At 43.7% G+C, this 25,495-nt stretch overlaps 1 protein-coding gene across 1 annotated transcript in view; it reads right to left on the bottom strand.

Moving 5' to 3' along the window:
- The window catches only part of itfg1 (integrin alpha FG-GAP repeat containing 1), a 213,321-nt gene that overhangs the window by 106,794 nt on the left and 81,032 nt on the right, over positions 1-25,495 (bottom strand). Inside the window, exon 10 of the mRNA XM_080458012.1 lies at positions 7,818-7,969. Coding sequence (XP_080314138.1) covers positions 7,818-7,969 — 152 coding nt within the window. The remainder of the gene's footprint in view (positions 1-7,817; positions 7,970-25,495) is intronic.

The following is a 25,495-nucleotide window of genomic DNA, read 5'->3' as shown; positions in this document are numbered from 1 at the left end:
TTTCATGTGGTTGCTGAAGGTCAAAGTTGCTTCATGTGGTTGCTGCAGGTTAAAGTTACTTCATGTGGTTGTTGCAGGTTAAAGTTGCTTCATGTGGTTGCTGCAGGTTAAAGTTGCTTCATGTGGTTGCTGAAGGTTAAAGTTGCATCATGTGGTTGCTGCAGGTTAAAGTTGCTTCATGTGGTTGTTGCAGGTTAAAGTTGCTTCATGTGGTTGCTGCAGGTTAAAGTTGCTTCATGTGGTTGCTGAAGGTTAAAGTTGCATCATGTGGTTGCTGAAGGTCAAAGTTGCTTCATGTGGTTGCTGCAGGTTAAAGTTGCTTCATGTGGTCGGTTCAGGTTAAAGTTGCTTCAAGTGGTTGCTGCAGGTTAAAGTTGCTTCATGTGGTCGGTTCAGGTTAAAGTTGCTTCATGTGGTTGCTGCAGGTTAAAGTTGTTTCATGTGGTTGCTGAAGGTCAAAGTTGCTTCATGTGGTTGCTGCAGGTTAAAGTTGCTTCATGTGGTTGCTGCAGGTTAAAGTTGCTTCATGTGGTCGGTTCAGGTTAAAGTTGCTTCATGTGGTTGCTGCAGGTTAAAGTTGTTTCATGTGGTTGCTGAAGGTCAAAGTTGCTTCATGTGGTTGCTGCAGGTTAAAGTTGCTTCATGTGGTTGTTGCAGGTTAAAGTTGCTTCATGTGGTTGCTGCAGGTTAAAGTTGCTTCATGTGGTTGCTGAAGGTTAAAGTTGCATCATGTGGTTGCTGCAGGTTAAAGTTGCTTCATGTGGTTGTTGCAGGTTAAAGTTGCTTCATGTGGTTGCTGCAGGTTAAAGTTGCTTCATGTGGTTGCTGAAGGTTAAAGTTGCATCATGTGGTTGCTGCAGGTTAAAGTTGCTTCATGTGGTTGCTGAAGGTCAAAGTTGCTTCATGTGGTTGCTGCAGGTTAAAGTTGCTTCATGTGGTCGGTTCAGGTTAAAGTTGCTTCAAGTGGTTGCTGCAGGTTAAAGTTGCTTCATGTGGTCAGTTCAGGTTAAGTGCAGGAAAGAAGTGGACTATCACCAGGCTTCCTGCTGAAACTACAAACCAGTGACACAAACAGAACCCTGACATGACGTTATGGACCTGGACCTGCTGCAAGCCGCCATGTTTCAAAGAAAAATGGAACCTTTTAAGCTTCATGTGTGTTCTGATCCTGCTTGTTGCTTAGTGACAGCGTCAGCAGTTTCTATGCACTCCACACACACTCCACACACACACACCTACCTCTGTGTGATGGAGGGTCTGTGTGTCAGTGACTTCCTGCTGAGGAAGCGTCTTCACTGGAGGTACGTCTCATCTGGATTCCTCTCCAGGAGAGGAATCTTGGGCAGTGTGTTTTTTGGAGATTTGTTTGCACTGTGGAGAATCCATTCATCCATCTACCAGCTTCATTCAGCCCAGTGTCGGGAGGCTGCAGCCCCTCGCGGCTGACTGTGGGTGAAGGCAGCAGGCACCCGGAGAGGTCACAGGCTGTTTTGTAGTTTTCATTATTATTTCAGATCTGGGCTGTTGGACTCCAGCTGAGGTGCAACATACACTTCCATTTAGGAAAATAATATCCTAGCAAAACCGACCAGGTGTCTCTGTTTTAGTGATGAGCAGTGAGGCACCAGCACCTTCTGAAAACATTCACATTTAAAACACTTTTTACTGAACACGTTCCGTTCTGCTCCAGTGTTTCGGTCCAGATTAGTAAAATGATGTAGGATTTCTGCATTCCTCAATTCCACTGTCAGAAAGGCGGCTGGTTTTCACTGTGACATCTGCTAAGTTTCCTAAATCTCACTGTGGACTCACGTCTGCTCTGTTATTTTGCTTCTTGTAATATGATGTTTCAGAGCTGGATTATTGGAATTGTTTATTTCTACACATTGATTGTTGAGATCAACATCTTCCATGGTGTCTACATATATATTTTACATTTAGATTTTACATTAAAAGACAAATTGTGGGTAATGAACTAATTCAAATCAAGATATCTCAATATGAAGATTGTTAGAGAACAAAGTAGTCAAAGTAAATCAGTGACTCTCATCTGGTCCGACTTCAGGACCCATCGTCACTTTAAGGACAAAGAGCAACTCTAATCCTCCGGGTTCCTCCCACAGTCCAAACAACCTGCACCGGGAGTCCCCGAGCAAGACCCTCGGCCCCCACCTGCTCATATAATCTGGGTTTCAGTGCTCCATTAGAACACCTGTACAAACTGTGGCTCTTCTTTCTACTGTGTGAAACGGCCGTTTCCAACTCGCACTACAAGGACTTATTTCCAGCTCATGCTCAGAAGTGTGATTAGATGTTGCTTCATGAATTAATAAGATCTTTTTTTTTTTGAGGCACAGGTCTGCGACACACTGAAGCATCAGCAGCTGCATCATCCACAGTTTTTAGTGCAATTCTGTTGTGAACAGCAACATCATTCACCATGTGGTACTGAGCGTACTGGTAGGAGTTGTGAGTTGTTTTAAACAGTATAAAAAGTAAAATACAGAGAAGCAGAAAAAGGCAATGTTCATTTTGTCCCGAGGAGATCCTATAGCCACACTCATTCTAGTCAATTTAAAAACAAATAACATGAAATAACCTTGCACGTTCTACGACTTCCTGACTGTTTATTCCTTCTGCTGCCTCCATCTGCTCATTGTTCATTGATTCCATCCGATTGTGCTCATCTCACACTCCCTTCTTCCATCTTTCCTGCTTCCAACACTTAAACCATCATTCATTTTGTGAGAGGAGGAGTGACGCCCTTGGCAGGGCTTTTATCTGAAAAACGGCTATAAATAACCATTTGGAAGAACCAAAGAGAGGAGGAGGAGGAGGAGGAGGAGGAGGAGGAGGCATGGATATGGAGTAAAAATAGACCAGTTGTATGTTGAACAAATATTTGGTTCGCGGAGAGCATCTTTGATCCCCCCCCCCGATCAGAGATGGAGTGAGGGTGGGTGCACAATGGATGAACAGAAAGAGAGAAAGAAACCTGATGTCTGATCACAGACAAGTTCTCTGCTGATACACGGAAATAAAACACTGCAGATCACAAACACAAACTTCATCCACCGACATATGAGAGGATGATCCACAAACCCTGTAACAATGGGGTCACCACCAGGCCGCTCCGAGGCCTCAACTCAACCACTCATCCACCCAATGAGCTACTCATCCATCCATCTATGTGCCATATGTTTGTTTCTTTTCTTTTCATTGAACAAAACCTGAAGCAGAAAGAAAATTTAAACATCTACGAGGAATTGAGGAGCCAAAAACAAGTTCAGCATGTAAGGTAAGGTCATTTTTAAGTATTTTTAAGACTCCATCACTCTGTTTTTGTGGCGTACGTTCCAACGGGCTCCAAAAACTAAACCAACTCCTGAACCTCGAGAAAATCTCATGATCTGAAAACGGGACGGCTTGTTCGAGGAAGTCTACACATTCTCTCAGGTTTTCTTAACATCTGCTACAACAAGCATCAACCATTGGTGAAGGACCTCAACCGTTACCATGGAAACCAGTAGAAACCCCTCCACCATGTTTCTTTTCTGTTTACATGTGGCGTCACACAGAAATATTCAGTCGAAAAGCAAATCTATGAGTTGACTTTTAGCATGTCTGCATCATTTGTCAAAATGTTACGGTGTAAAATAAAATATTTTGAGAAAAAAAAAAAGAATAATACATTCTCACTTCGTCCTGTAAACAGGTCATCAACACTTCTATGAATGTGAATGAGATCTCACCGATTTCTGTAAAATGTGCATTTCTAAAATCTAATGCTGGATAATAAAATGAGGTATTAACAGAAGGGAAGTTTAATGATTGTAGCAAACTAAAATTTAGATAAAAAATATTGGACTGATACTGGTTTATGTGCCCAGTGTTGATTGACGTTAAATGCAGTTATTTGATTGACTTGACGTGACAATAAGCTGTTGTGGTATTTGGAAGTGTAAAGCAAGAGTGTGGTGCGTTATGATAATTTATCAAAATGATAAAAAGTGCCTGTCTAAAAGTTTGGCACAGTTTTTAGTCGTGTGTGTTGTGACTGTCATGTTGGAGGAAATAGTCCCTGAACACGGTCACAATGAAGCGTTAATCAAACTCCCGTATAACTACAGCTAAAAGCCGCACCAGCTTCGCATACATTGGAATTCTTAAGAATCTAAAGAAGTGAAAGGAAAATTCAATAGCTATTCAGTAGTTTTGAACAAGTGTCCCAATAACATCCTCGGTCTTCGTAACACCGTTGACTGTCACCATAAACTGTGTCCTGAGCTGGGAGACAAGACCGTGTCCACGCTTTACTTTAAAATCACTTCCCTGAGGGCCCAACATGCAGTTCAAGCAGGATTTCGGTCGGATGAGGAACTAAAAGCTGATTGCAGTGTTTCTGCTGCAGGGACAGAAGACATCGAGAAGCTTCCCTGACCTCTGAACTCTTGTCTCGGCACCCTGACCTCAGATCACTGGCGTCAATCATCTTCATTACATGCTGATTTCAAACACTTCTGCTGGGATTCGACTGCAATCGCACAAAGTCCTGTAGGAACGGCGCAGGATTACTGTGTGTGAGCTTAAAACCGCAAGTAAATGGGAAAAAGGAAGGAGGAGCTGTGGCGTGTGATTAGAGCTGGTGAGACAGAAGTCATTTCTGGATGAGGGTGACCGTGAAGAGTTAAGCCCGGCAGGACTTACTGGTGACACGTACACACATACAGAGCAATCAGCATGCAAAGACAATCACAGCCTTGACCCCCGCAGCTATCTTATCTTCATCTGTGGGGCTGGATAATCCACACGGGTCCTTCAGTAAACATACAACCTCCCTCAGGAGCCCGTGGCGGCGGCGACGGACCGCCACATCCTGGAGTGATTTTTAAAAGGCGGCCTTATCGGTCGCTGTGTCCGGAAGCTGAAGAACACGCTCACCTCAGCCGTCTCTGCCCCGTCAAACAAACTGGAGTAATCACTTCTTGATTACAGCACCATGCCACTTCATTTTCACACTGCAGCTAAAGGGCAGTTTCCTCAGGTCTGATCCACATTAAAATGTCAGCAAATCACTTCCAACTCTGAAGCCGGGATCGTGAGTCACTTACTATCTGGAGGATTTAATAAGGAAATGATTGAGGCCATGTTTACACAACAACGTTTCAAGTAAAAAACACATCATTTTGGTGTTGTCGTTTCAGGCAAGTTTCACATTTACACCGCAACGTTTTAAAAACGAAGTCAGTTTCCATGGAAACGGTATAAATGCGGAAAAGATACCGTTTTCATGTTGAGCCTCTACTTGGCACTGTTAGTTTTTGTAATGGACAGACGACCAACTTGGAATGTTATTACGGTGACTGCCAAAATAAAACTACCAAGTCCAAGAGAATGTGGACTGTTTGTTATTACCAATCTGCTCGTGCATGAGCAGAAGAACTATTTACCACGGCGGCGGTGTGCATGCACAGTAGCAGTGCTTCCACTGTCCAAGTGTTTTTGAAAAAGTGCTTTGTTGGGAAGCTTTTTTAAAAAGTTGCATCTACAGTGGCTCCAAGCACCTTTTTCTAATAAATGGACACCCAAAACACAATAACATTTTTGTGTTTTCATCTGAAAACGTCGTATAAAGAAGCCTCGACTACTTCTTTACACACGTTATTAATGTGGGAGGACAAGTCAAACTTTCTTAAAGGGTTTGTGAGTTTCACTTCCACTTTGATCGTCCTGAAGATCCAGAGTGACGATCTGTGGACAGTTCAGAGGAGTTGTTTCCTTCAAGGGGATCATTTATGGATCATTGATTCTGTACAAAGCAGAAGCTTCATAACAGACACTGAAACTCGTCCCAACAAGCTGCGGCTCCTCTTTATCTAGCAGAAATATGAGAACATGAAGAACCGATGGGTTTAATCAAACATAAATGATTGTCTGAAATGTGAATTTCTTCAACTGAAACCTGATTGCAAATCATACAAATAGATTATATATAGACGATATACAACATCGATCAGACAAGCCAAACTCAACCTCACAACTACAACAAGCTGTCTGAAAGAAATATTTCTCCAGACTATTTCAGATAACGACAGATATTTCTAGGTACGAAATTTTATAGTGGGAACTATAACCACCAAGAACTCTCTCCAGCTATCAAGACTAACCATCAATATACATTACATGGCTCGCTGTGTTGTATTTACCAGTTACTCCTGTTGGAGTGACCTGATTACCCAAGAGCAGGTCCCTTTATCGTTCAGACACTACCAGGCCTCAGCGTTACACTCGCGTTCTCTGCTCGCGCAGCTCTCCGTGTGGTGGTTGAAGTCCTCAGGAAGACGAAGGTGAAGGTGGTGACCAGGTTTAGGCGACCAAACACAAACTCCCACACAGGCCAGCTCACACCTGGGAGTCATGCTGCCGTGTTAACACGCTGACCTACCGCTAGCCACGAACACATCCTTTGCATGCGACTGTGAGGAAGAGGGAATTATTTCTGTGCTTTAGAGATGCGAGACAAAGTAGCAGGACGGATCTTTACCTTCAAGAATTTACCTGACTTCCTACAATCTGACGTTTAACCAGGTAAAATTTGAGGGGGCTCAGTCTGAGATCGTTTTCATGTATTTCTTCAGTGTGTCGTCTGTTTTGAGCCACTCTCCTCCCCCGTGGTCCAAACACTGACCGCCGTGTCGCAGTGAATGGCTTTTCATTTAGCAACAACATGAACTAATCAGCTGAAACGCGTCCTAATCAATGAGGCCTCTGAGAGGCGGCATTTCTGTATGTCAGAGCAACTGCAGTCATTTCACAGTAATTTAATGAGAAAATTCAGCCTCCGTGAGGCAGATTAAAAAGACAAAAAGGAGGGGAAAATAAAACACACTGATGGTTGTGAAAGCTGAGCAGATTTACATAAGCTATTTCAGTTATTAGGTTTCAATCTCTGCCTGCCGTGTTTCACTATAGTTAGTATAATCTCATCAGGATGCTTCATGACAACTGCAAATGGGGTTAACAGCTGAAGTGACAACGGGAAGCGTATGGATTTGCATGAAATCTATATTTCTCACGGCAGTGCTTTTAAAAGCAGGGCGAGGAGTGCACAAATGAGGTGTGTGTGTGTGTGTGTGTGTGTGTGTGTGTGTGTGTGTGTGTGTGTGTGTGTGTGTGTGTGTGTGTGTGTGTGTGTGTGTGTGTGTGTGTGTGTGTGTGTGTGTGTGTGTGTGTGTAGTGTTCTGAAGCCCCCAGATGTGCAGAAGTGAAGAGAGGTGTAGCACTGAGTGACTAGCTGGCGTGAAGTCCAGGATTTTCCGCAGTCTTTCATTCTGTTAATGGAAAACATTTTAAGGAACTACCTAAAACTAAACATACTGTATTAATCCGCTTGGGGAAATTACCTATTTTATTTCTTTTCACATTGACATCAATGGGCTGCCACATTAAGGCGCTCCAGCAAGCTGGTGGGGGTCAAAGCTCTTTGCACTGTGGGAATCAAACCTGCAAACTTCTGATCGCAAGTCTGTTTCTCAAACCTCGAGGCCACCACTGCACTAAACCAATGGATATGGTATGGGGGCCACATGCAAGGCGCTCTACCCATCCAATGGGAACAGTTCAAGGTTCCGAGTTTTGCCCAAGGAGACTTTGACAAATGGACAGAGGGAGAATCAAACCTGTAACCTCCCGATTGAAAGACAACCAGTCTACCAACCAAGCCACAACACGAAGGATCTGCATAAACATGTAAACACTTTTTCCACTGCCACACACTGAAAGGCTAAAGGCCAGTCAGCTCGGTGCTTTGCTCCTACCTCCCACTGGTGTTGCGGAGGATCACCAGGGCGTCGGGGAAGCCGTCCAGGTTGTAGTCCCCGAAGTGAAGGACCAGAGGGGAGCTGAGGGTCCCTGGGACGAAGCTCCACACTGTCCCCTTCCACTGGAAGTCTGACAGGACCTGAACCCACTGAAACAAAAGATTCAAATCCATCAGCCAAGCTGCAGGATCAGCGGAAGAAAAAAAAAACTTGAACATTAAACTCCATTTTTACTTTTGTGTTCACACAGAAAAAGCAGAAACACTTAAAACCATGTAGTTTTCATGTTGGGCCACCAGTTGGTGCTATTGATTGTTTTTGTAAAGAAACCACACACACATGCAGAAAACAATTCACTCTAAACGTTAACAATTAATTCAATATATTTGTTTATTTGAACATGAGAGTGCATATTAATGTACAAGTCATCTCTTCACTACATTACTGGAACTATGCCGGATTTAGCACAAGCCTAATTTCCATCCACTGTCCCACATAAAACCATATAAACGGGAGTACAAGTTGAACTGTTATTACGGTGGCTGTCAAACTAAAACTACCAAGTCCCAGGAGAATATAGACTGGGAGTCATGACACGACGGAGGAAACGTTGCTCTGATGGTCTCGACTGAGCATGTGCAGAGCAACTATTCAACAGGGCCGTGGCGCAAATGAGCAGTAGCAGCCAATAATAAGGAGACGGGCCCCAAGCATTGTCAGAAAGTCTCGTTGTCGCCCGTTTAAGCAGCTACGGAGGCCACTCAAAACGCCACGGAAGTTTGGCATTTTCATTTGAAATCGTTGCCATGTGAACGGGCCATAAAGTGCACCTGCACAACATCTGGGGTTTTTGTCTTTCCACAGCTGCTCATGCTTGTGCGTGTGGGATTGTTCTGTATTTGGCACTATAGAAATAAAGTTGAATTGAATTGAACTTTAAGCTATGAAACAACTTCACTGCTGACTACAAAGTAATCCCACACAAAGCTAAATAATCTGCCACTCTACAGAGTGAACATAGTGCAGACACACAAAACAATGCTGAACAAAGAAATCTGCAACTGTGACACAAGGTTTCAAAATGTTAACTTGAGTTCACAGCAGATTCTGTGGATAATAAATCTCATGTTTCAAGGACCTAAAGATGATGTTCAAGTTCCGTATGACCTCCATTTTCTCAGTTGAATCACTCAGTAGTTTAACGGAAGACAGCATGTGGAAGAATATCACTGATTACTGTATTTAATATTTAATCTGCAAATGAATGGATAAAAACAATCCAAGTTTTAAATGCATCTAAAGAAAGGAGGAGTATCACAGAGAAGAGAAAGTTTGGTGGTGTTCTTTACACGAATTACGATCAGCAGTATATTTAGAGCCTCAGCCTGGTGGAACATATTGCTGCTTAGATTGACTTTGATCAGCTACAACCGTTTGTTCGGCACATCCCACAGATGCTCCACTGGACTGAGATCAATCAAACTGACGGTGGAGTCCTGAAGGGTTACACCCACGTGTTCGGGAGCTTCACCCTGCTGACGTAGGGATTCACCGATACAGATGCCAGTATCGGTTATCAGGTCAGATACTGCACGGCATGCTACATGCTACATGCTAAAGGGATTCGGGGATCACACACCAGCGATGCTACATGCTAAACGTGATTAAAGTCTGACCAATACACTCATTAACAGACTGCTCCCTCGGTCTACAGTCTACAGTACAGCGCAGTGTGTAGACAGACACTACACGATGCGCTGCACTGTAAATACCGAAGCCTTCAGGACTGTTGGAGGTGACGTAGTGTCAACAGAGAGGCTGAGTGGAGGTAGTTCACCGCAATGCATAGCCTTTCTGTATTGTTTGTGTATGGAGTATAAATTAGGCTTACTACGGATTCGCATCAGCAAGTAGCTAAAGGTTCGTACTCATACTTGGACACTCGTTCTTTAAAAAAGTGGTGTCAGTGCATTCCCATTTCCAAATATCACTAAACAGAGGATGAAAACGATCCCAACGGAATGTAACCAAAGAATAAATGTCAAGAAAAGAGGTAGACTGTGTTAATCACTTCACCTGTGAGTGGTCATAATATTATGGCTGAGCCGCCAACTGTGATTCATGCGGTGAAGCGTACTAATCTGCAAAATAAGATCAGGACCTGCACTCATTGATTCAATAGAAGTGACATTAAAAACACACATTAAGCTCGTCAGTAAAGATTAAGTGTCGCCATTAAAGCCTGAATAAAACTGCTGTTTCTCTGCTCCTCCCAGAATCAATGTGAAGATAAAAACCCTGTTATGGAAGGAGGCAGACGCCCTTCCTCGCCTCTTCACATCACACCGACACGCGTTTCAGGTTTCAAATATCAGACAAAGGCAGCAGGCTGAAGAAGAGCTGTTTCACCCTGATGACAAACGACTGTCTTCATAATGTTTGTGTCGTCAGTCAGACAACATCGTGACAGACAGAATCCCTCCAAACTGCTCCTTTTGCCAAATAGCACATTTTCTGGTTCTTCTGCAACCATGCAACACACAAGAAGTAATTGGACTGAAATTCATTCTTAAATTATCTATTTCAATAACACCTTTTCATTTTTAAATTCATCTGCACTTCAACTGAGAGCAAACTGAGGCTCTGCAGTTACTGTTAAAATTATTATTATAACACTACTCTGAGCCAAAAAAAGAAAACTGCTTTTTGTTTTTTAACCAGTTTTATTCATTCTGTTCGACCATTACACAAGCACACGCACACACAAATGACCAGAAACCAAACACCGAACCAAACACACATTTCCATCATTTCCATTTTAGATGCATTCATTTTCACTGCCTTTACGGAACAGCTGCAGTAAACATTAGGTTGAAATAGGTTTTGTCCTTGTTCTTTTCATCCTTTGCTTTAAACCAAAGATAACAGAGCCTTGGATCCTCGCTGTGACTATGAGCCGTCGAGCAGGACATTATAATGCTGCCACTGAGTGATGCGGAAACAGAAAAAAAGAATCATGTAAAGTGATTCAGATAGTAAACAAACACAGCATCTCACTGAGTCCATTATCTCCTCTCACTTCATATCAGTGCTATTACATTAAACAGCTGCTTCATTACCCAGACAAACCAGCGCTGGCTCCACTAACAGTTTATATTATTTGTCTCATCTCATTCAAGGTTGTAACACACCAACAGATACTTTAACCAGCTGCTGCTCTGTGTTGATGCCTGAATGTTTTCATTTCTCTGTAATAAGTTTCACTGCCTCGGATTAGAAGTCACGTGTCTTCATGTCCTCTAATTCTTCCACAAAACTCTGGATGTCATATTTCCCTTAGACCTGAGCCGAGTGCTGGGCTTTGTCGGAGCTCAGTGTTCCTCTACAGTGAGGCTTTAACTGGATTGAAGATGTTTTCTGAGAGCTGTGACAAGGCACAGCGGTTATTTCACAAAGTGCAACATGTCTCATCTCTTTATGAAAACCAGTGTACATGCCAGAGCGTGCCTGCAGCATTAGATGAGTTTTAGTAACAATCACTCTTCATGTTAGCGTTGAAATGTACATATAGCAATGTAATACACAGACGCACTGTTATATTAACTTGTTTTTGTGTGAGGTGTTGTCTTGGATCAATCAGAGGGTGAACTCCAGCAGGCGTTATTCCCATAGCAGAGCAGCTTGTTGACTTTGGTATTCTTGGCCATTTTAACTTGACCATTGTGTTTCTGTGCCTTTGATTTCTGGCCTGTTGCCACCAGGTTTGATGTAATGTGAAGTGGAATATGATCACTTTCCAAAAACACAAAGAATTGTTGAAACCTGCCGTCTGGCCCGATCTCCTCTGAGCAGTTTAACGTCTCTTCTACAAAGCAAAGCAACTGCATGTCCCGCAACTTCTGGTCGCACTGACCATTCGACCATTTAGTCCTTTAATCGCCAATAAGCGTTTGGATTTCCAATCGGCGAAAGCTTTGGAAAAATACCATACCGAATAAAGCAGGAGTGTTAAACATGCAGCCTGAGGGTCAAAGCAGCTCGCCAGAGGCCCCGATCCGGCTGGAAGTTCCTAGAATAGTATAAGTCCTTGTTTATGCAACATTTTCAAGTGAAAACGCAAAACTTTAGTTGGGTATTGTGTCTGTTTACAAGACGACGGTGCTCATAGTCACTTAAAACGCAACCTTTTGAGAACAGCTCCCAGGTGAAATGTTTTGAAAGCACTCCAACTCTGTCATTGTGGAGACGGAGGAAAACGACCCTTTCTGGAAGACGCTGCTAAAGCGCATCCACACCACGGCCGTATCAACTAGTAGGTGTGCACATGCTCAGTCGATGGATAAAAATAACAACGTTTCCTCTGTGGTGTCATGACTCCCAGTCCATAATCTCCTGGTACTTGGTAGTTTTATTTTGACAGTCATCATAATAACAATCCAACTTGGTCGTCTGTCCACTAGAATGTCCGTGTTCTTAAAGCAAAAATCGAGCAAAAACTGTTCTGACACCGGAAGGCTCTCAATCACATACTATTGTTTGCCTAAGCTGCCGAACAGGAGAGAAAGGAAGAAGAAGAGGAAAAAGAAGAAAAAAGAATGTCCGCAAAAACAAACAACTACGAAAATTACAACTTTTTCATCGTGCCGGCCATTTCCATGGAAACGGACATTGTTTTCAAAATGTTGCCTTGTAAACATGAAACTTTTTGGAAATGAAAATACAAAAAAATCTTTTCACATGAAACAATAATGTGTACATGAGGCCAAAATTGCACAAAAAAAGATTTTTTTCAAGCGAACAGAAACCGCTGCTTTTCCCAGAAATAAGAAATCGAAATAATATGAATAGATTATTGAGATAAAAATGATATCATTGATTGCAGCAGAGCGCTTCAGTGAAAGCTAGCAAACATTTGTAAAAACAGGCAGACTGACGGCAGCGAAGTAAAGCACTTTTGTAAAAAGCGCTTCAAATGTGAACTTGTACGTTTCGGCACTAAAACAAAATTTGTCTTTTGGAGTCGTCATTCAGTGATTTCTTATTTTGAGATCCGGTCCAGCTGAGAACCAGTTTTCTGTCTGTGGCTCCTGAACTTTGAATGTTGAGCAGCTGCAGGACGAGTCGGCACATTGTGAGGAAGAAAACCACAGCCTGATGCCAATTAGCCTGAGCTCCATCAGACGAATCCTGATGGAAGTGATGGAGGATTCCTCACATCCAGCTGTGCACACAGATGTGCAGGTGAAACACTCAGGCCCGTTTTCAGGTCACGCCTTACTGGTTTCACTCACAGTGACAATCAACTGCTTCATTCTTTAGTACATAGGTCTGAGGAAGACTTTCCTTCTCGTCTTTAATGAGAAGTTAGAGAATGAATGAAGTCATTTCAACAGCTCTGGACTAGAGCTTTACAACAGTGAGTCCCAACCTGAGGGCTGTGCCCTTCGCGATGGACAACCACAGATCATATGAGGCTTTGCCTCCTCTGAGGCTCACAAAATTACATTTGCAACTCTTAAGAAATCCAAATGAAGACCTGTGGACCTACCTGATGGTCTGATATGAACCTCCAGGTCCTATTTAACCTGCTGCATTGTGATTCACATCAACGTACAAACAGCCACAACCACACCATCAAACAGCATGATTTAATTACCTGCATAACCGAATGAAAGACACTTAAAATGGGACTAACAAATATTTATGGACAAAAAAGTGAGTTGGGTTATTCTGTGGTGTGTTGAACCGAAGGGAAGTAAAGTGATCTGTTTACTCGTTAGTTTACTCTTTCTGGTTCTGATTCTAATCCTTACGCTTTAGAATACGTAATTATTGTGAAAAAAACATACTGTGGCAGGAATATACTTTTTAAATTCATCATATATTTATGGCAGTGTGGTGTTGTGGTGGTGCAGTGTGGTGTTGTGGTGGTGCAGTGTGGTGTTGTGGTGGTATTGTGATGGTTTAGTGTGGTGTGATGGTGCAGTGTGGTGTTGTGGTGTGGTGGTGCAGCGTGGTGTTGTGGTGGTGCAGTGTGGTGTGGTGGTGCAGCGTGGTGTTGTGGTGGTGCAGTGTGGTGTTGTGGTGATGTAGTGTGGTGGTGCAGCGTGGTGTTGTGGTGGTGCAGTGTGGTGTAGTGTGGTGTTGTGGTGGTGCAGTGTGGTGGTACACTGTGAAGATGTGGTGGTGCAGTGTAAACGGCTGCCTGGCTGCTACACGAGAGTAAATCCTGCTGCTGTATGCGGTAGTTAAAATGTTGGAGGTTGTGACGGTGGATGAATGTTGGAGGTTGTGGATGAATGTTGGTGGTGGTGGTTGTGGATGAATGTTGGAGGATGTGGATGAATGTTGGTGGTGGTGGTTGTGGATGAATGTTGGAGGTTGTGGATGAATGTTGGTGGTGGTGGTTGTGGATGAATGTTGGAGGTTGTGGTTGTGGATGAATGTTGGAGGTTGTGGTTGTGGATGAATGTTGGAGGTTGTGGATGAATGTTGGAGGTTGTGGATGAATGTTGGAGGTTGTGCATGAATGTTGGTGGCGGAGGTTGTGGATGAATGTTGGAGGTTGTGGATGAATGTTGGTGGTGGTGGGTGAATGTTGGTGGTGGTGGGTGAATGTTGGAGGTTGTGGGTGAATGTTGGTGGTGGTGGGTGAATGTTGGAGGTTGTGGATGAATGTTGGAGGTTGTGGATGAATGCTGGTGGTGGTGGTTGTGGATGAATGTTGGAGGTTGTGGATGAATGCTGGTGGTGGTGGCGGTGGATGAATGTTGGAGGTTGTGGATGAATGTTGGAGGTTGTGGATGAATGCTGGTGGTGGTGGTTGTGGATGAATGTTGGAGGTTGTGGATGAATGTTGGCGGTGGATGAATGTTGGAGGTTGTGGATGGATGTTGGTGTGGTGGCGGTGGATGGATGTTGGCGGTGGATGAATGTTGGAGGTTGTGGATGAATGTTGGCGGTGGTGGATGAATGTTGGAGGTTGTAGATGGATGTTGGCGGTGGTGGCGGTACAGTGTCTGGCAGAGGAAACAGGAAGTCAGACTGAGGCCTGACTGCTGCTTCCTGACTATTTTTCACCTTCTGAGATGGATGGAATGAAGGAAAACTGACCACCGACACTGGAAAGGTTTGCTGCAGTGAAACGAGGATCTCACAGTTAAAACGTGGTGAACGAGGTAATGTTGATTATTTTCAGCCTTTGTTGAGGCCTCATTTAAGGAAATCTACTAACTAACACTCCAACAAGACAGTGGGAGGAGATAATATACAGAAGAAGAAACACGGCACTGCTCTGCAAAATGAAACAGATGAAATGTTCATGGAAACAGAGCAACAAGCAGCTTCTTTCACAGAGTTCAATAAAGAAAATAAGATCTTTGCCCAAGAAAAGTACTTTGGTGCGTTTGGTTCAGCAGGATAATTTTCACAGATGAAACTCACTTGTACGATTCCCGAAGACTGAATATGAATTCAAAAATAAGCTAATGGTGTAAAAACACACTGCGGTGCAAGAGTTCATCAGCACATCTTTCCAACAACACTCTTCTGATGATATAAATAGAAAAGAGGAGCTTTGTTTTCACAGTTTCAGTCTTCTGCCTGATGATATTGCTTTCTAACAAATGTCTTTTTCACTGCCTCACAATCACCAGGAGTACCGACTGTGGTATTTTATATCGTAGAAATAAATGTGTACCTCTCGAGATAAAATTTGTTTTTAAGTACACAACGAAATATGAGCCATCTTCCGAACGAAGGGTATGAAAATGTTAGATGAGATTTTCATCGGGATGAGGGTTGTTTTATTTCTGGTGCATGTGTACAGGAATGTCCAGGATGCTTTCAAATACCTCAAACTGAGGAGACCTTCAGTATTTAATCCAGATTAATTTGTCCTGATCTAAAGCTGGTGACAAAGGTTGGTCTGAAAAACTGACTCCGTCCACATAAATGTGACCAACTTCTAATTTCCCTCCACTATCTCCTCGAACAGTTCATGAGAAGACTAAAAGTGTGAGGAAGAACGTCTGATGTCAGAAAACGTGAAGCAGTGAGAGCTCCTGAATCCATGAGCACAGATCAGCTGTCAGACTGCAGCGGCGAGCGAAGCCAGCAGGAGAGGAAGAGTGTGGAGTGTGGAGCTGACAGTCAAGTCCACCCGTCATTAAATCTTAATGTGTCCGGTGAAATCCAGCGGCGCGCCATAGCAACAAAAACAAAACTTAAGTCGGAGCTGACATGAGCATTAGGGATGTCCCGATCACACTTTCTTGCCCCCGATACCGATCCGATTTTTCAGAATTGAGTATCGGCCGATACCGATACTTTCCCGATCCGATACTCACGTTGCTATTGCAAATATACTCAATAGTCTATTTTTGGAGCAACTAAGATGTCTGAAGCTAAAAGCACTATTGGCAGAAGCTTTGTTTAGCTAGAAATGATTGTAAAACTCACTTATTGAATCAAAATTCTTCTCTTTAGTTGTTTTAAACTGAAGGTACATCCACACAATGAAAAAATTATCTTTTTCCTCCCTGGCCTTCTCCCAAAAAACCGTCCCCACCTCACTATGAACACGGCTCAACACGAGGCTTCAGGGCATGTAGTACACATGTCAGGCCTTTAGGGGCGCTGTGACTCACCAAACACAATAGAAAAGCAGAAGAAGACAGACCACATAGAAATTTAGAAGTAGACTTCTGCACATAAACACATAAACCACTATATATAACTCTAGTTTTATAGGTCTATGGCCCCGCTCCGCCTGCTTCTAGCTTCTGCAGCTCGACCGGAGCTTGTAGTCCCTGATTGTTGTGGTTATTAGGGGACGTTACGGAACAGGTTTTTTTTTTTTTAGATCGGCGGGGTGATCGGCTGGATTTGCCGATCCCCGATCACTCACAAATCACTAATATCGTCCCCGATCCGATATCTACCGATCGGATCGGGACATCCCTAATGAGCATCGGTGCATCCCTCGTTTACATACAAAATCATCCAACACAAGCGCCACAGCCTTGGAGTGAATGATGGGGTTTTACCCATGTTCCAAAATGTTTGATTTAAATTTCTGAAATATTACTCCTATAATTAAAACCTCTTGGCATTTCATCACAGCTGTTTGAAGAAAACTGGCTGCTGTTTTTTTTTTTTGGTGTTATTTCAGGGATTTTACCCAATGAGCTTTTTTTGCAGTTTCAGCTGTTTTAACCCGTTTTAATCTTTTTTTTTTTTTTTTGTGGCAATATAGAAGTTAAATAATAAAAATTTTTTTTTTGGTCAACTAATTTCCACCTATTGAAAATAAAGACGAATCTCCATTGTTGGCTGCAGAAGGATGTTTACATGTTGATTCACCTTTTCTTTGTAAAACCTTTTTCTTGTGAGAAGGGCGGTTGGAGACTCGCAATCAGGCGGCGGTAAAGAGACAAAGCCGGCGGACAGAATTCAAGATGAGAATCCGATTTAATGAGGCGTTTATTCACACATAATGCAGTGAAAGGTGCGGGGAGCCACGAGAACAACTGAAGAGCCGCTCTCCACAGTAACTCTCGTCTCACTCAGGATGTGAATAAATCTTCCTCCACAGTGAGCTGCGACTCCACCTGAGCGGGTGATGATGTTTACAGAAGCCACGTCTTCAAAGCTTTTCACCCTTTCGCCTGCAGGCCAAATGAATTCACCGGTGATTGTTTGAGTCTGGAGTCCTTTGCTTTGTGCTCAGACCTGCTATGACATCGTCTCCCAGGACGGGGGGGGGGGGGGGGGGGGGCGCTGGCCGGCAGTCTTATCTGCACGGCGCTGTGCTGTGGTGGCCCCCGAGGCAATCAGTGTTCTGTCTGCAGCTTCTTCTGCTGCACTGATTAGACCAGGAGAGGAAGAGCAACAGAGAATACCAACAGCTTCCTCACACACACGCACGCACGCACGCACGGGTGAGAAAGACTCGTCTGTTGTGGCTGCGATGGCGTGATAGCTGTTGATTAAATTGAAGGTGGCAGTTTACGTCTCCAAGTAAATCCATTACCTAAAGATAGCTCCCAAGTACAACGGAGGTTTATAGAGTGGAAGATGAAAAAACAAAGACAAAAAAAGGAATAGAAAGGAAACTTCAGAAACAGAGGACCTGCGAGTAATAACCACAATCAGAGTGGGAAGTTCTATGAGTGCTTTAGTTCTGGACTCGGATGTTAAGGAAAGTCCAAACTGCTGACTGTAAGACATGGTGGGGGCTCCATCATGCTGCAGGGCTGCGTTTTTCTACAGGAAACAATGACTTCTTCAAAGTAATGATCAAATCTGAAGATATTCCAGAACTTTTGAGAAAGAAACTCATTCTGCAGCATGAGTGAGGACGAGGTGAAGCTCTGGTGTTCGCAGGTCAAAGTTCACGACGATGAAACAGGCAGAGATTTATAGTCGGAGCAGACTGGAGCAGACACTTGATTTGAGTGATCCTGCATTTTGGCAAAAGAAAGTGACTGACACAGAGAGTGGACAGACTCATGTAGGAAGTCCACTCACCTTACCCTAAAAGAATTACCAGCAGATGCATTTCCACGTCCCACAGTGGATGGGAAAAATCGATAAGGACTGGATAATATAGAAAAGCTCAGAAAGTCCTTATTTTGTATACGATAATGCTCTTCTCCTGTGAAGTAAAGGAAAACTCAACGAGCGCAAGAAATTACAAAGATGGGATGAAGAAAGTTCAGCTCGTGACATTTGAAGTTAATCTAAACATCCCACCAGCAGCAGCCTCAAATACAACAGCAAATATCCATTTATTTCAGGCCCGTGTCAAAATCACAATACAGAAGACGAGTTTATTTGGTCTGAACAGGAGAGGAGAGAAGAGAAGAGAAGAGAAGAGAAGAGAAGAGAAGAGAAGAGAAGAGAAGAGAAGAGAAGAGGAGAGGAGAGGAGAGGAGAGGAAACCTGCCTGCTGGCCTTCTTGACAGTACTGAGGTAAACTACAGATATCTATCCTGAAAAGACCGGACATCTTGTACTGAGCAGTGCGCTCTGTTAATGCATGGGGTGTTGCTGAGTAAACACTATAAAACTACCGAGTCCAGGAGAATCTGGACCGGAGGAAACATTGTTCTGAATGTGCAGCTACTGAGCATGTACACAACCACTAGATGCTACGGCCGTGGTGACCAGGAGCAGGAGCAGCGATTCCGCCGTCTACAAGGAGATGGAGCGTTTTCCAGGAAGTTCTATTTATGCTCGTTTACAAGATAACGTTGTAGGACCATTTTCTCAAAGTTTTGCCTTGGGAGCTGTTTTCAGTGCCTCTGAGCACCGTTGTCGTGTAAACGGACCCTAAAACACAACAAAAGTTTGGCGTTTTCTCTGTCGGAAAAGTCCAAACCCATCAGAAACCAACAGAGTCATCAAGATGCATATGAATTATGACCATCAGAAAATGTGTGTTGTGTTCTATTAAGTACAGACAGGTTTGGTTCAGTTGAACTGATTGTTGTGTTGTTGGAACATAATAAATACGCATGAAAATTACAACTGTCATATCAGTAATTAAACTCAGTATCATTCCGGCTGGCAGGCTGTCATTTCCATTGACAGCACTTCCTGTAAAAGAAAGATCTGACTTAATGACACTGACGTGTGATGATGATTTTGTGTGAACATATGGCTGAATGAAAGCAGATGACAGACCCGTCTGACTGCAGGAAATGAGCAGACCACAAAGCACCGCAGGTTTAAATAAGTCGCTTCCAAAAGCGGAGGATGAAACAGGAACGGCGTTTTTTTCCTGAATTTCAGAAAACGGCGGCGGCCTCTCTCCTGGGTTTTGTCGTGTTTCTCAGCCGAATTGTGCAAATCGCATGAGGTTGAGTGAGGATATTAAAGGTTTCCAGTCTAATCGAATAATTTCTATCTAAGAGGCCGAGCCGAGCAGCCGACCTGACAGAGTGCTCCTTAAATAAATCATGAGGCGGTTTCTCCTTCCTCGGGGCTGCTAAAGTTTTGACATTTAATCACTAAATATAGCAGAGTATTTGAATAATGTCAAGTGTATGTCTTTACAGATTAATCAGAGCCCAGTGTCCTGTGTTTAAACACAGAGCTCCAAGTCGACACTCGCTGGTTCAAATGTCACCATATTAACACCAAATTGAGTGTGAGCAGTGTGTGAGCAGTGTGTGTGTGTGTGTGTGTGTGTGTGTGTGTGTTAATGCAGACATCCAAATGACCCAGTTAATGGAGATGAAAACGATGATGGGATTTGTGCTCGCGCAGTAATCTGATACCTTTAATAGTAGTGAGGGGAGGAATCCCGCATACAAATGGCTTTTTATCAAACTGTGCGAAAACATGGGCGTCTTTTCGTGCCGTTCTGCATGCACACACACGCACTGGTGTACCCACGCAGACTGTAAAATGGCGTGTGAAGAAAAAGGCAGCAGCAAGGTGGAGAAAAAAAAAACAGCAAATGGGAAGAGGCAGAAGCCCCCTGATGTAAAATGGCTCTCCCAGCTCTGCTGATGACTGGAGTGAAACAGCTCCGGCGTGCTCGCTGCATCCCATTGATTCGACTTGGCGGAGAGAGAGCTCCCGCTTCATTAGGCCAAGAAATTAAAATGTGGGCGGCCTGCGGTGGAGGGGCGAGGCATCGGAGGGGTTTATGAGGCGATGTGAGGAAGGGCTGTAACATCCACACACAACAAGGCTGAAGCTACAGGCATGTAACAGCCACCTATACCACCAGGACCACGTCAGGACAGAGTAAAGATCCATTCCACAGTCTGGACGCGTCACAAGGGATTTGATCAGAGCACAGAGTGAAGTTCATGTGGACTGGTCCTGACACGCTGATAGAAGTCTGGAGTTTACATCATGGGTCAGCATTTTCCCTAAAAACTGATGATTCAGACCGATTAATAACATCGGAAGGTTATCTGAGGCTCCGCCTCCAGGTTCATATGGATACAAGAATGCATAGATTTTAGGGGTCTGCTTACATGACAACATTGCTCTGAGCCACTGAAACGGCAACTTTTTGAAAACGCTGTTTCTGTGTAAACAAGGAAAACAGTGAGCCTAAGTGAGAAGGATTCATTCATAACAATCAATGTGGTGTGTGTCCTTCACTCTTGGATTTAACCACAACTCTCCAATGGAGCGAAGACTTCCTACACCATCGTCTGGGGACGGACAGATACCGAGTGGACCAGAACAATGAAGAACGACAGCTTGAAGAAACGTCAACGTTTACAGCGTACTGTACTCTGTGTGCAAACATAGGTGGTTCTATTACATAAAAACAGTGCCAACCCATGGCCTGGAAAGCTGACTGCATCATTTTGCAATAAGACACATCATTTTCAAAAAGTTGCTGTGTGAATGCAAAACTTTTCTGAGACACAAATGCAAAAATGATGCGTTCTCACTTGAAACGACGTCGTGTAAACAGGGCCGACGTGGTTAAACCTCAACTAGCAGCAATATCTTCAGCTGAGCTCTTCCAGTATCTGCTGATCAGAACTTCATAAATTCAGCTCATCAGATGTCGCGGGTGAACGATTCTCTTGAGCTCATTTCACACATTTATGAGGAAACCAGACCTAAAGTGACTGAGCCACTGACTCAGGCTCTTCTGGTTTTGAAGTTGTTCAGGCTCTTTTCCCCTCAAGGATGACAAACTTTCCAGGCACAGAGGGAGCAGCCTCCAAGCTATGATGCTGCCTCCACCATGCTTCGCTGATCATGGAGCGAGACTTACGCCGTATATAATGTCAGAATGATACATTTTTCTGAGCACGAAACACAAATGAACTGACTGACGAGTAGACGTGAAGCCTGTTAGTCTTTGATGACTTCAAACTGCTCACTTACTGTTTCTTGGATCCAACATTAGCGACCGGATGTTTCAGCTCACAGGTTTAGCGAACAATGAGCGAGCACAAAGCTCACAGACATTTAAATCACCTCCCAACAGCAAAAATTTTATAAAAAATACTCGTCATATCAAACCACTAGATTGTTTAAAAACATCCTGAATAAACATTAAACATATTTGTTCAGCTACGTAAAGAAAAGTCAGAAATGTGTCGCGAGTAAAAAGACGATTTGAAGGACATTTGAAATGAGTTGAATCCTCTTCAAACGTTTCTCTAAAGTCAGAGCGTCTCTCTGCTCAAAGCTCTGCTAAACGACCGTCGCTCTACTTTCACTTTTCCCTTCATTAGTTCACCAACCTAAGAGTGGAGTTGATTTCCACGTGGAACCAGCTTTAATATGAGTGTAAGGAAGCAGAGATGGCGGTGGTTGAAACCCTGTTCATCTGCTGGCTTGTCCTTCGACAAGAAGCTGAAGTGGAATTGAGCTGCACCACTGAGACACTATTTCAAAAATGATCTGCAGAACATCACCTCTTCTGCTTCCTGCTCTTCATTGACCCAGTCAATTAGAACCCACATCATTTGGACTTTTTGTGCCACAATTAAAGTCAGCAGGAGTCGCCAGCAGCAGCAGCAGCTCGTAAACAACGGGTGTAAATTTCATATCAACTCTGGATGGACGCTTAAATCTAAATTACTGTTATGATTGGGAAAATCCATTAGCAGAGCTGATTCATCAGGATTTGAAATACTGAAGTCTTATTTAGCAATACTGCACAGTTCCACCATAAAGATTCTGGAAATGAGCCACAGTGTCTAATGCATCATAAACACTGTGTCGGTGGGGGGGGGGGGGGGGCTTGGCTTCACACACACACACACACACACACACACACACACACACACACACACACACACACACACACACACACACACACACACACACACACACACACACACACACACACACACACACACACACTGTCCTGCCAGGTTCAGACTCTCTGCACTACAGTTTGCTCAAGTGTTCTCTGCAGTGAAACAGGAAGCAAGAGGATTCAATTACAGAGAGGCCACAGTACAATAAAAGTGGTCAGAAAGCCAGCGGGGATGGAAAATGAAGTGGAGCCCCCCTACCCCACCACCACCACCACCACCACCATGGTGGAGTGAGGGTCTGCAGCTGCAGGAAGCAGTGAGAGGAAGTACAGACACACTCTCCTCCTGCTCAGCGGGACGTCTCTGCACACCCCAAGGCTTCTCATCATGGAGTCGCCTCTATACATACCCTCCCCTTGTTCACTGCTTGTTCCTCCTCCCCGCCTCCCCCCTCTGGTGGAGCACTTCCATCAAAGTGAAGGAGAAACTAAAAAAAAAAAAACTCCTCCTCTTTCTCCTCTGGCAATGCAGTAATGGTGGCTCGCACAGCGCTCGCACACCGACAATGATGAAGTGATGCGATCAATACTGCGGTGGAGACAAACATGCTAACTGGAGGTCTGTGGTCTTCTGCTGGGAACTCATTGTTGGGATTGCTTTTTTATAAGATCCTTGCAAAGGCGACGGCTCCAGCAGCTTCTGCACAGTCGACACTTTTTTCAGCGTGAAGACTCTGATAAATATTAACACACATGTTCATGAACATCAGAGGCGACGTGTGTCCCACACAGTATCGTACAGAGTCGTCATGTTCAAGCTTTGGAGGTTTTCAGGCTGTTTAGTGTACAAATCAAACTTTCTTGTCAACATGTACATCTGCAAAGCAAAGCCACAACGTTCAAACAAAATGCAGAATCAGCGTTCAGATCACTTAGAGCCAGTTTACACCGCCTTTCAAGTGAAAACGTGTTTTTGTGTTTTCGTTTGAGAAAACCTTTGAGTTTACAGTACAACTTTTTAAAAATGATGTCAGTTTACATGAAAAGAGCAGAAACACTGCTAACGATGTAGCAAGAATGTCCGGCCACTGGTGGGCGCTATGGTTCGTTTATGGAATGAAACGACACACACACGCAGCTGAGACCGCTATAAACAGTAACAATGGGAGAACGCGGATATTCCAGTGGAAAGACGACCAAGTTGGATTGTTATTACAGTGACTATCAAAATAAAACTACTGTTAACTCTGGAGTCTGCAATTGTTCCTATTGTCAATCTACTTGCCGAAAGCCAAACAACTATTTACTATCGCTGTGGTGCGCATGCAGAGTAGCAACAGTTCAGTGAAGTTGCATTTTCTCCTGTTTCCATGGAGATGGAGTCTTGAGTGTTTTCAAAAAGTTCCACCTAAGAGAATTTTCAAAAAGTTACATTTTCAGAGGCTCCAAGCGCCGTTGTTGTGTAAACGAAGCATAACATTCCAGATAAAACAGGTAAAAACCTGCAGAGATGAAGACAGGTCATGAAGGAAGATGACTTTTGCTCTGTACAGAAGAATATCAGCTCGGGTAATATAACTATATCAAAACTAATGTACCATTTTCTTTGTAAAGTATTTTGACTAAAAACCCTGAATGTCTGTTCTAGACGAGAACAAGAAAAATCATGTATACCTTTTTTGGGAAATTTTGAGCACAATTCTGATTATTCACCGAAACATGAGTGGTTATTTGAACTTCAAGTCTAATTTTGAGCAGAAGTGAGGACCGACAGTAACATCATTTGAAGAGACACTTTGCTGCAGGGTTTTGTTTTCTTGCTTTACTGAGAAAATCAGAAAAACATGTAATTTCCCAGGGGTGGCCAGATGTCTGCGTACACTGTGGAAGCTACAAGGAGCCGGCTTCCTCCTCGCACAGACGTGGACAACTGTCTCTCACACCGACACAACATGTGTCGTCTTCACCCATCAGCAGAGTCCCCCCTCCTCCTCTCAGCCATCTTTCTCCACCGCTGACAGCCAACAGAGGAAGGCGTGTGTGTGTGTGTGTGTGTGTGTGTGTGTGTGTGTGTGTGTGTGTGTGTGTGTGTGTGTGTGTGTGTGTGTGTGTGTGTGTGTGTGTGTGGGAGGACATGCAGATAAGCCTGTAATATTTCTATTTTCGACTGCTGAGACAAAAAGAAGTGGAAGCTCGTCCTGTGGTAGCAGAGGAAGGAAGAAAAAGGAGTGAGGCCTCCTGCCAACTGGTAGGACGAGTGAAAAGAATCACACAAGACGGTCTGCAGGAGGAAGAGGAGGAAGAGAAGAAGGAGGAAGAGGCGGAGGGGGAGTGTGTGAACAAAACCTTGCACATGTATTCATTGCTAGAGGTGCACATGAACTAGATGGATACATCTGTCATGTTTTTGTGAGCTGCCGTCTCCTGCGGTGAGCGCTCTCCTGAAATAGGAAGTCGTAGTGGGGAAATGGTTTATGGAAACGACTTACAGTGACTGAGAGTGTCGCCTCTAAGAGAGATGTTAAAACCTTTTCTGACGACCTGTGTACCGTGTGTGTGTGTGTGTGTGTGTGTGTGTGTATATATATATGTGTGTGTGTGTGTGTGTGTGCCTCTGAGGGGAAGGAATATTCCATATATCTAAACAACTGCAATGTCTTTTCATTGCATTAGTGTAAGAAGAGGTAAATAAATTCTAAAAATGATTTTATTTAAAATCTTTTCGTAAAATCTGAGCAAGTTAAAAGAGAAATTACTGATTGATTTTACATTTCAGCATTATAACATTATTATTTGATCCCCTGATGCATAGCACCATAAATTGTTCAAAACAAATGCTACCACCCAACGCTACGTTCTCAGTAAGCTCGCTCGCCTCACTGAAGCGTCTCTCTACACGTTTCAAGTTAAGACGCATCATTAT

This window comes from Lipophrys pholis, assembly GCF_963383615.2.
Source record: "Lipophrys pholis genome assembly, chromosome: 2".
In the NCBI taxonomy this organism is placed as follows: Eukaryota; Metazoa; Chordata; class Actinopteri; order Blenniiformes; family Blenniidae; genus Lipophrys; species Lipophrys pholis.
Note: the sequence above shows the minus strand (reverse complement) of the source record. Positions and strands in the feature narration are given on the sequence as shown.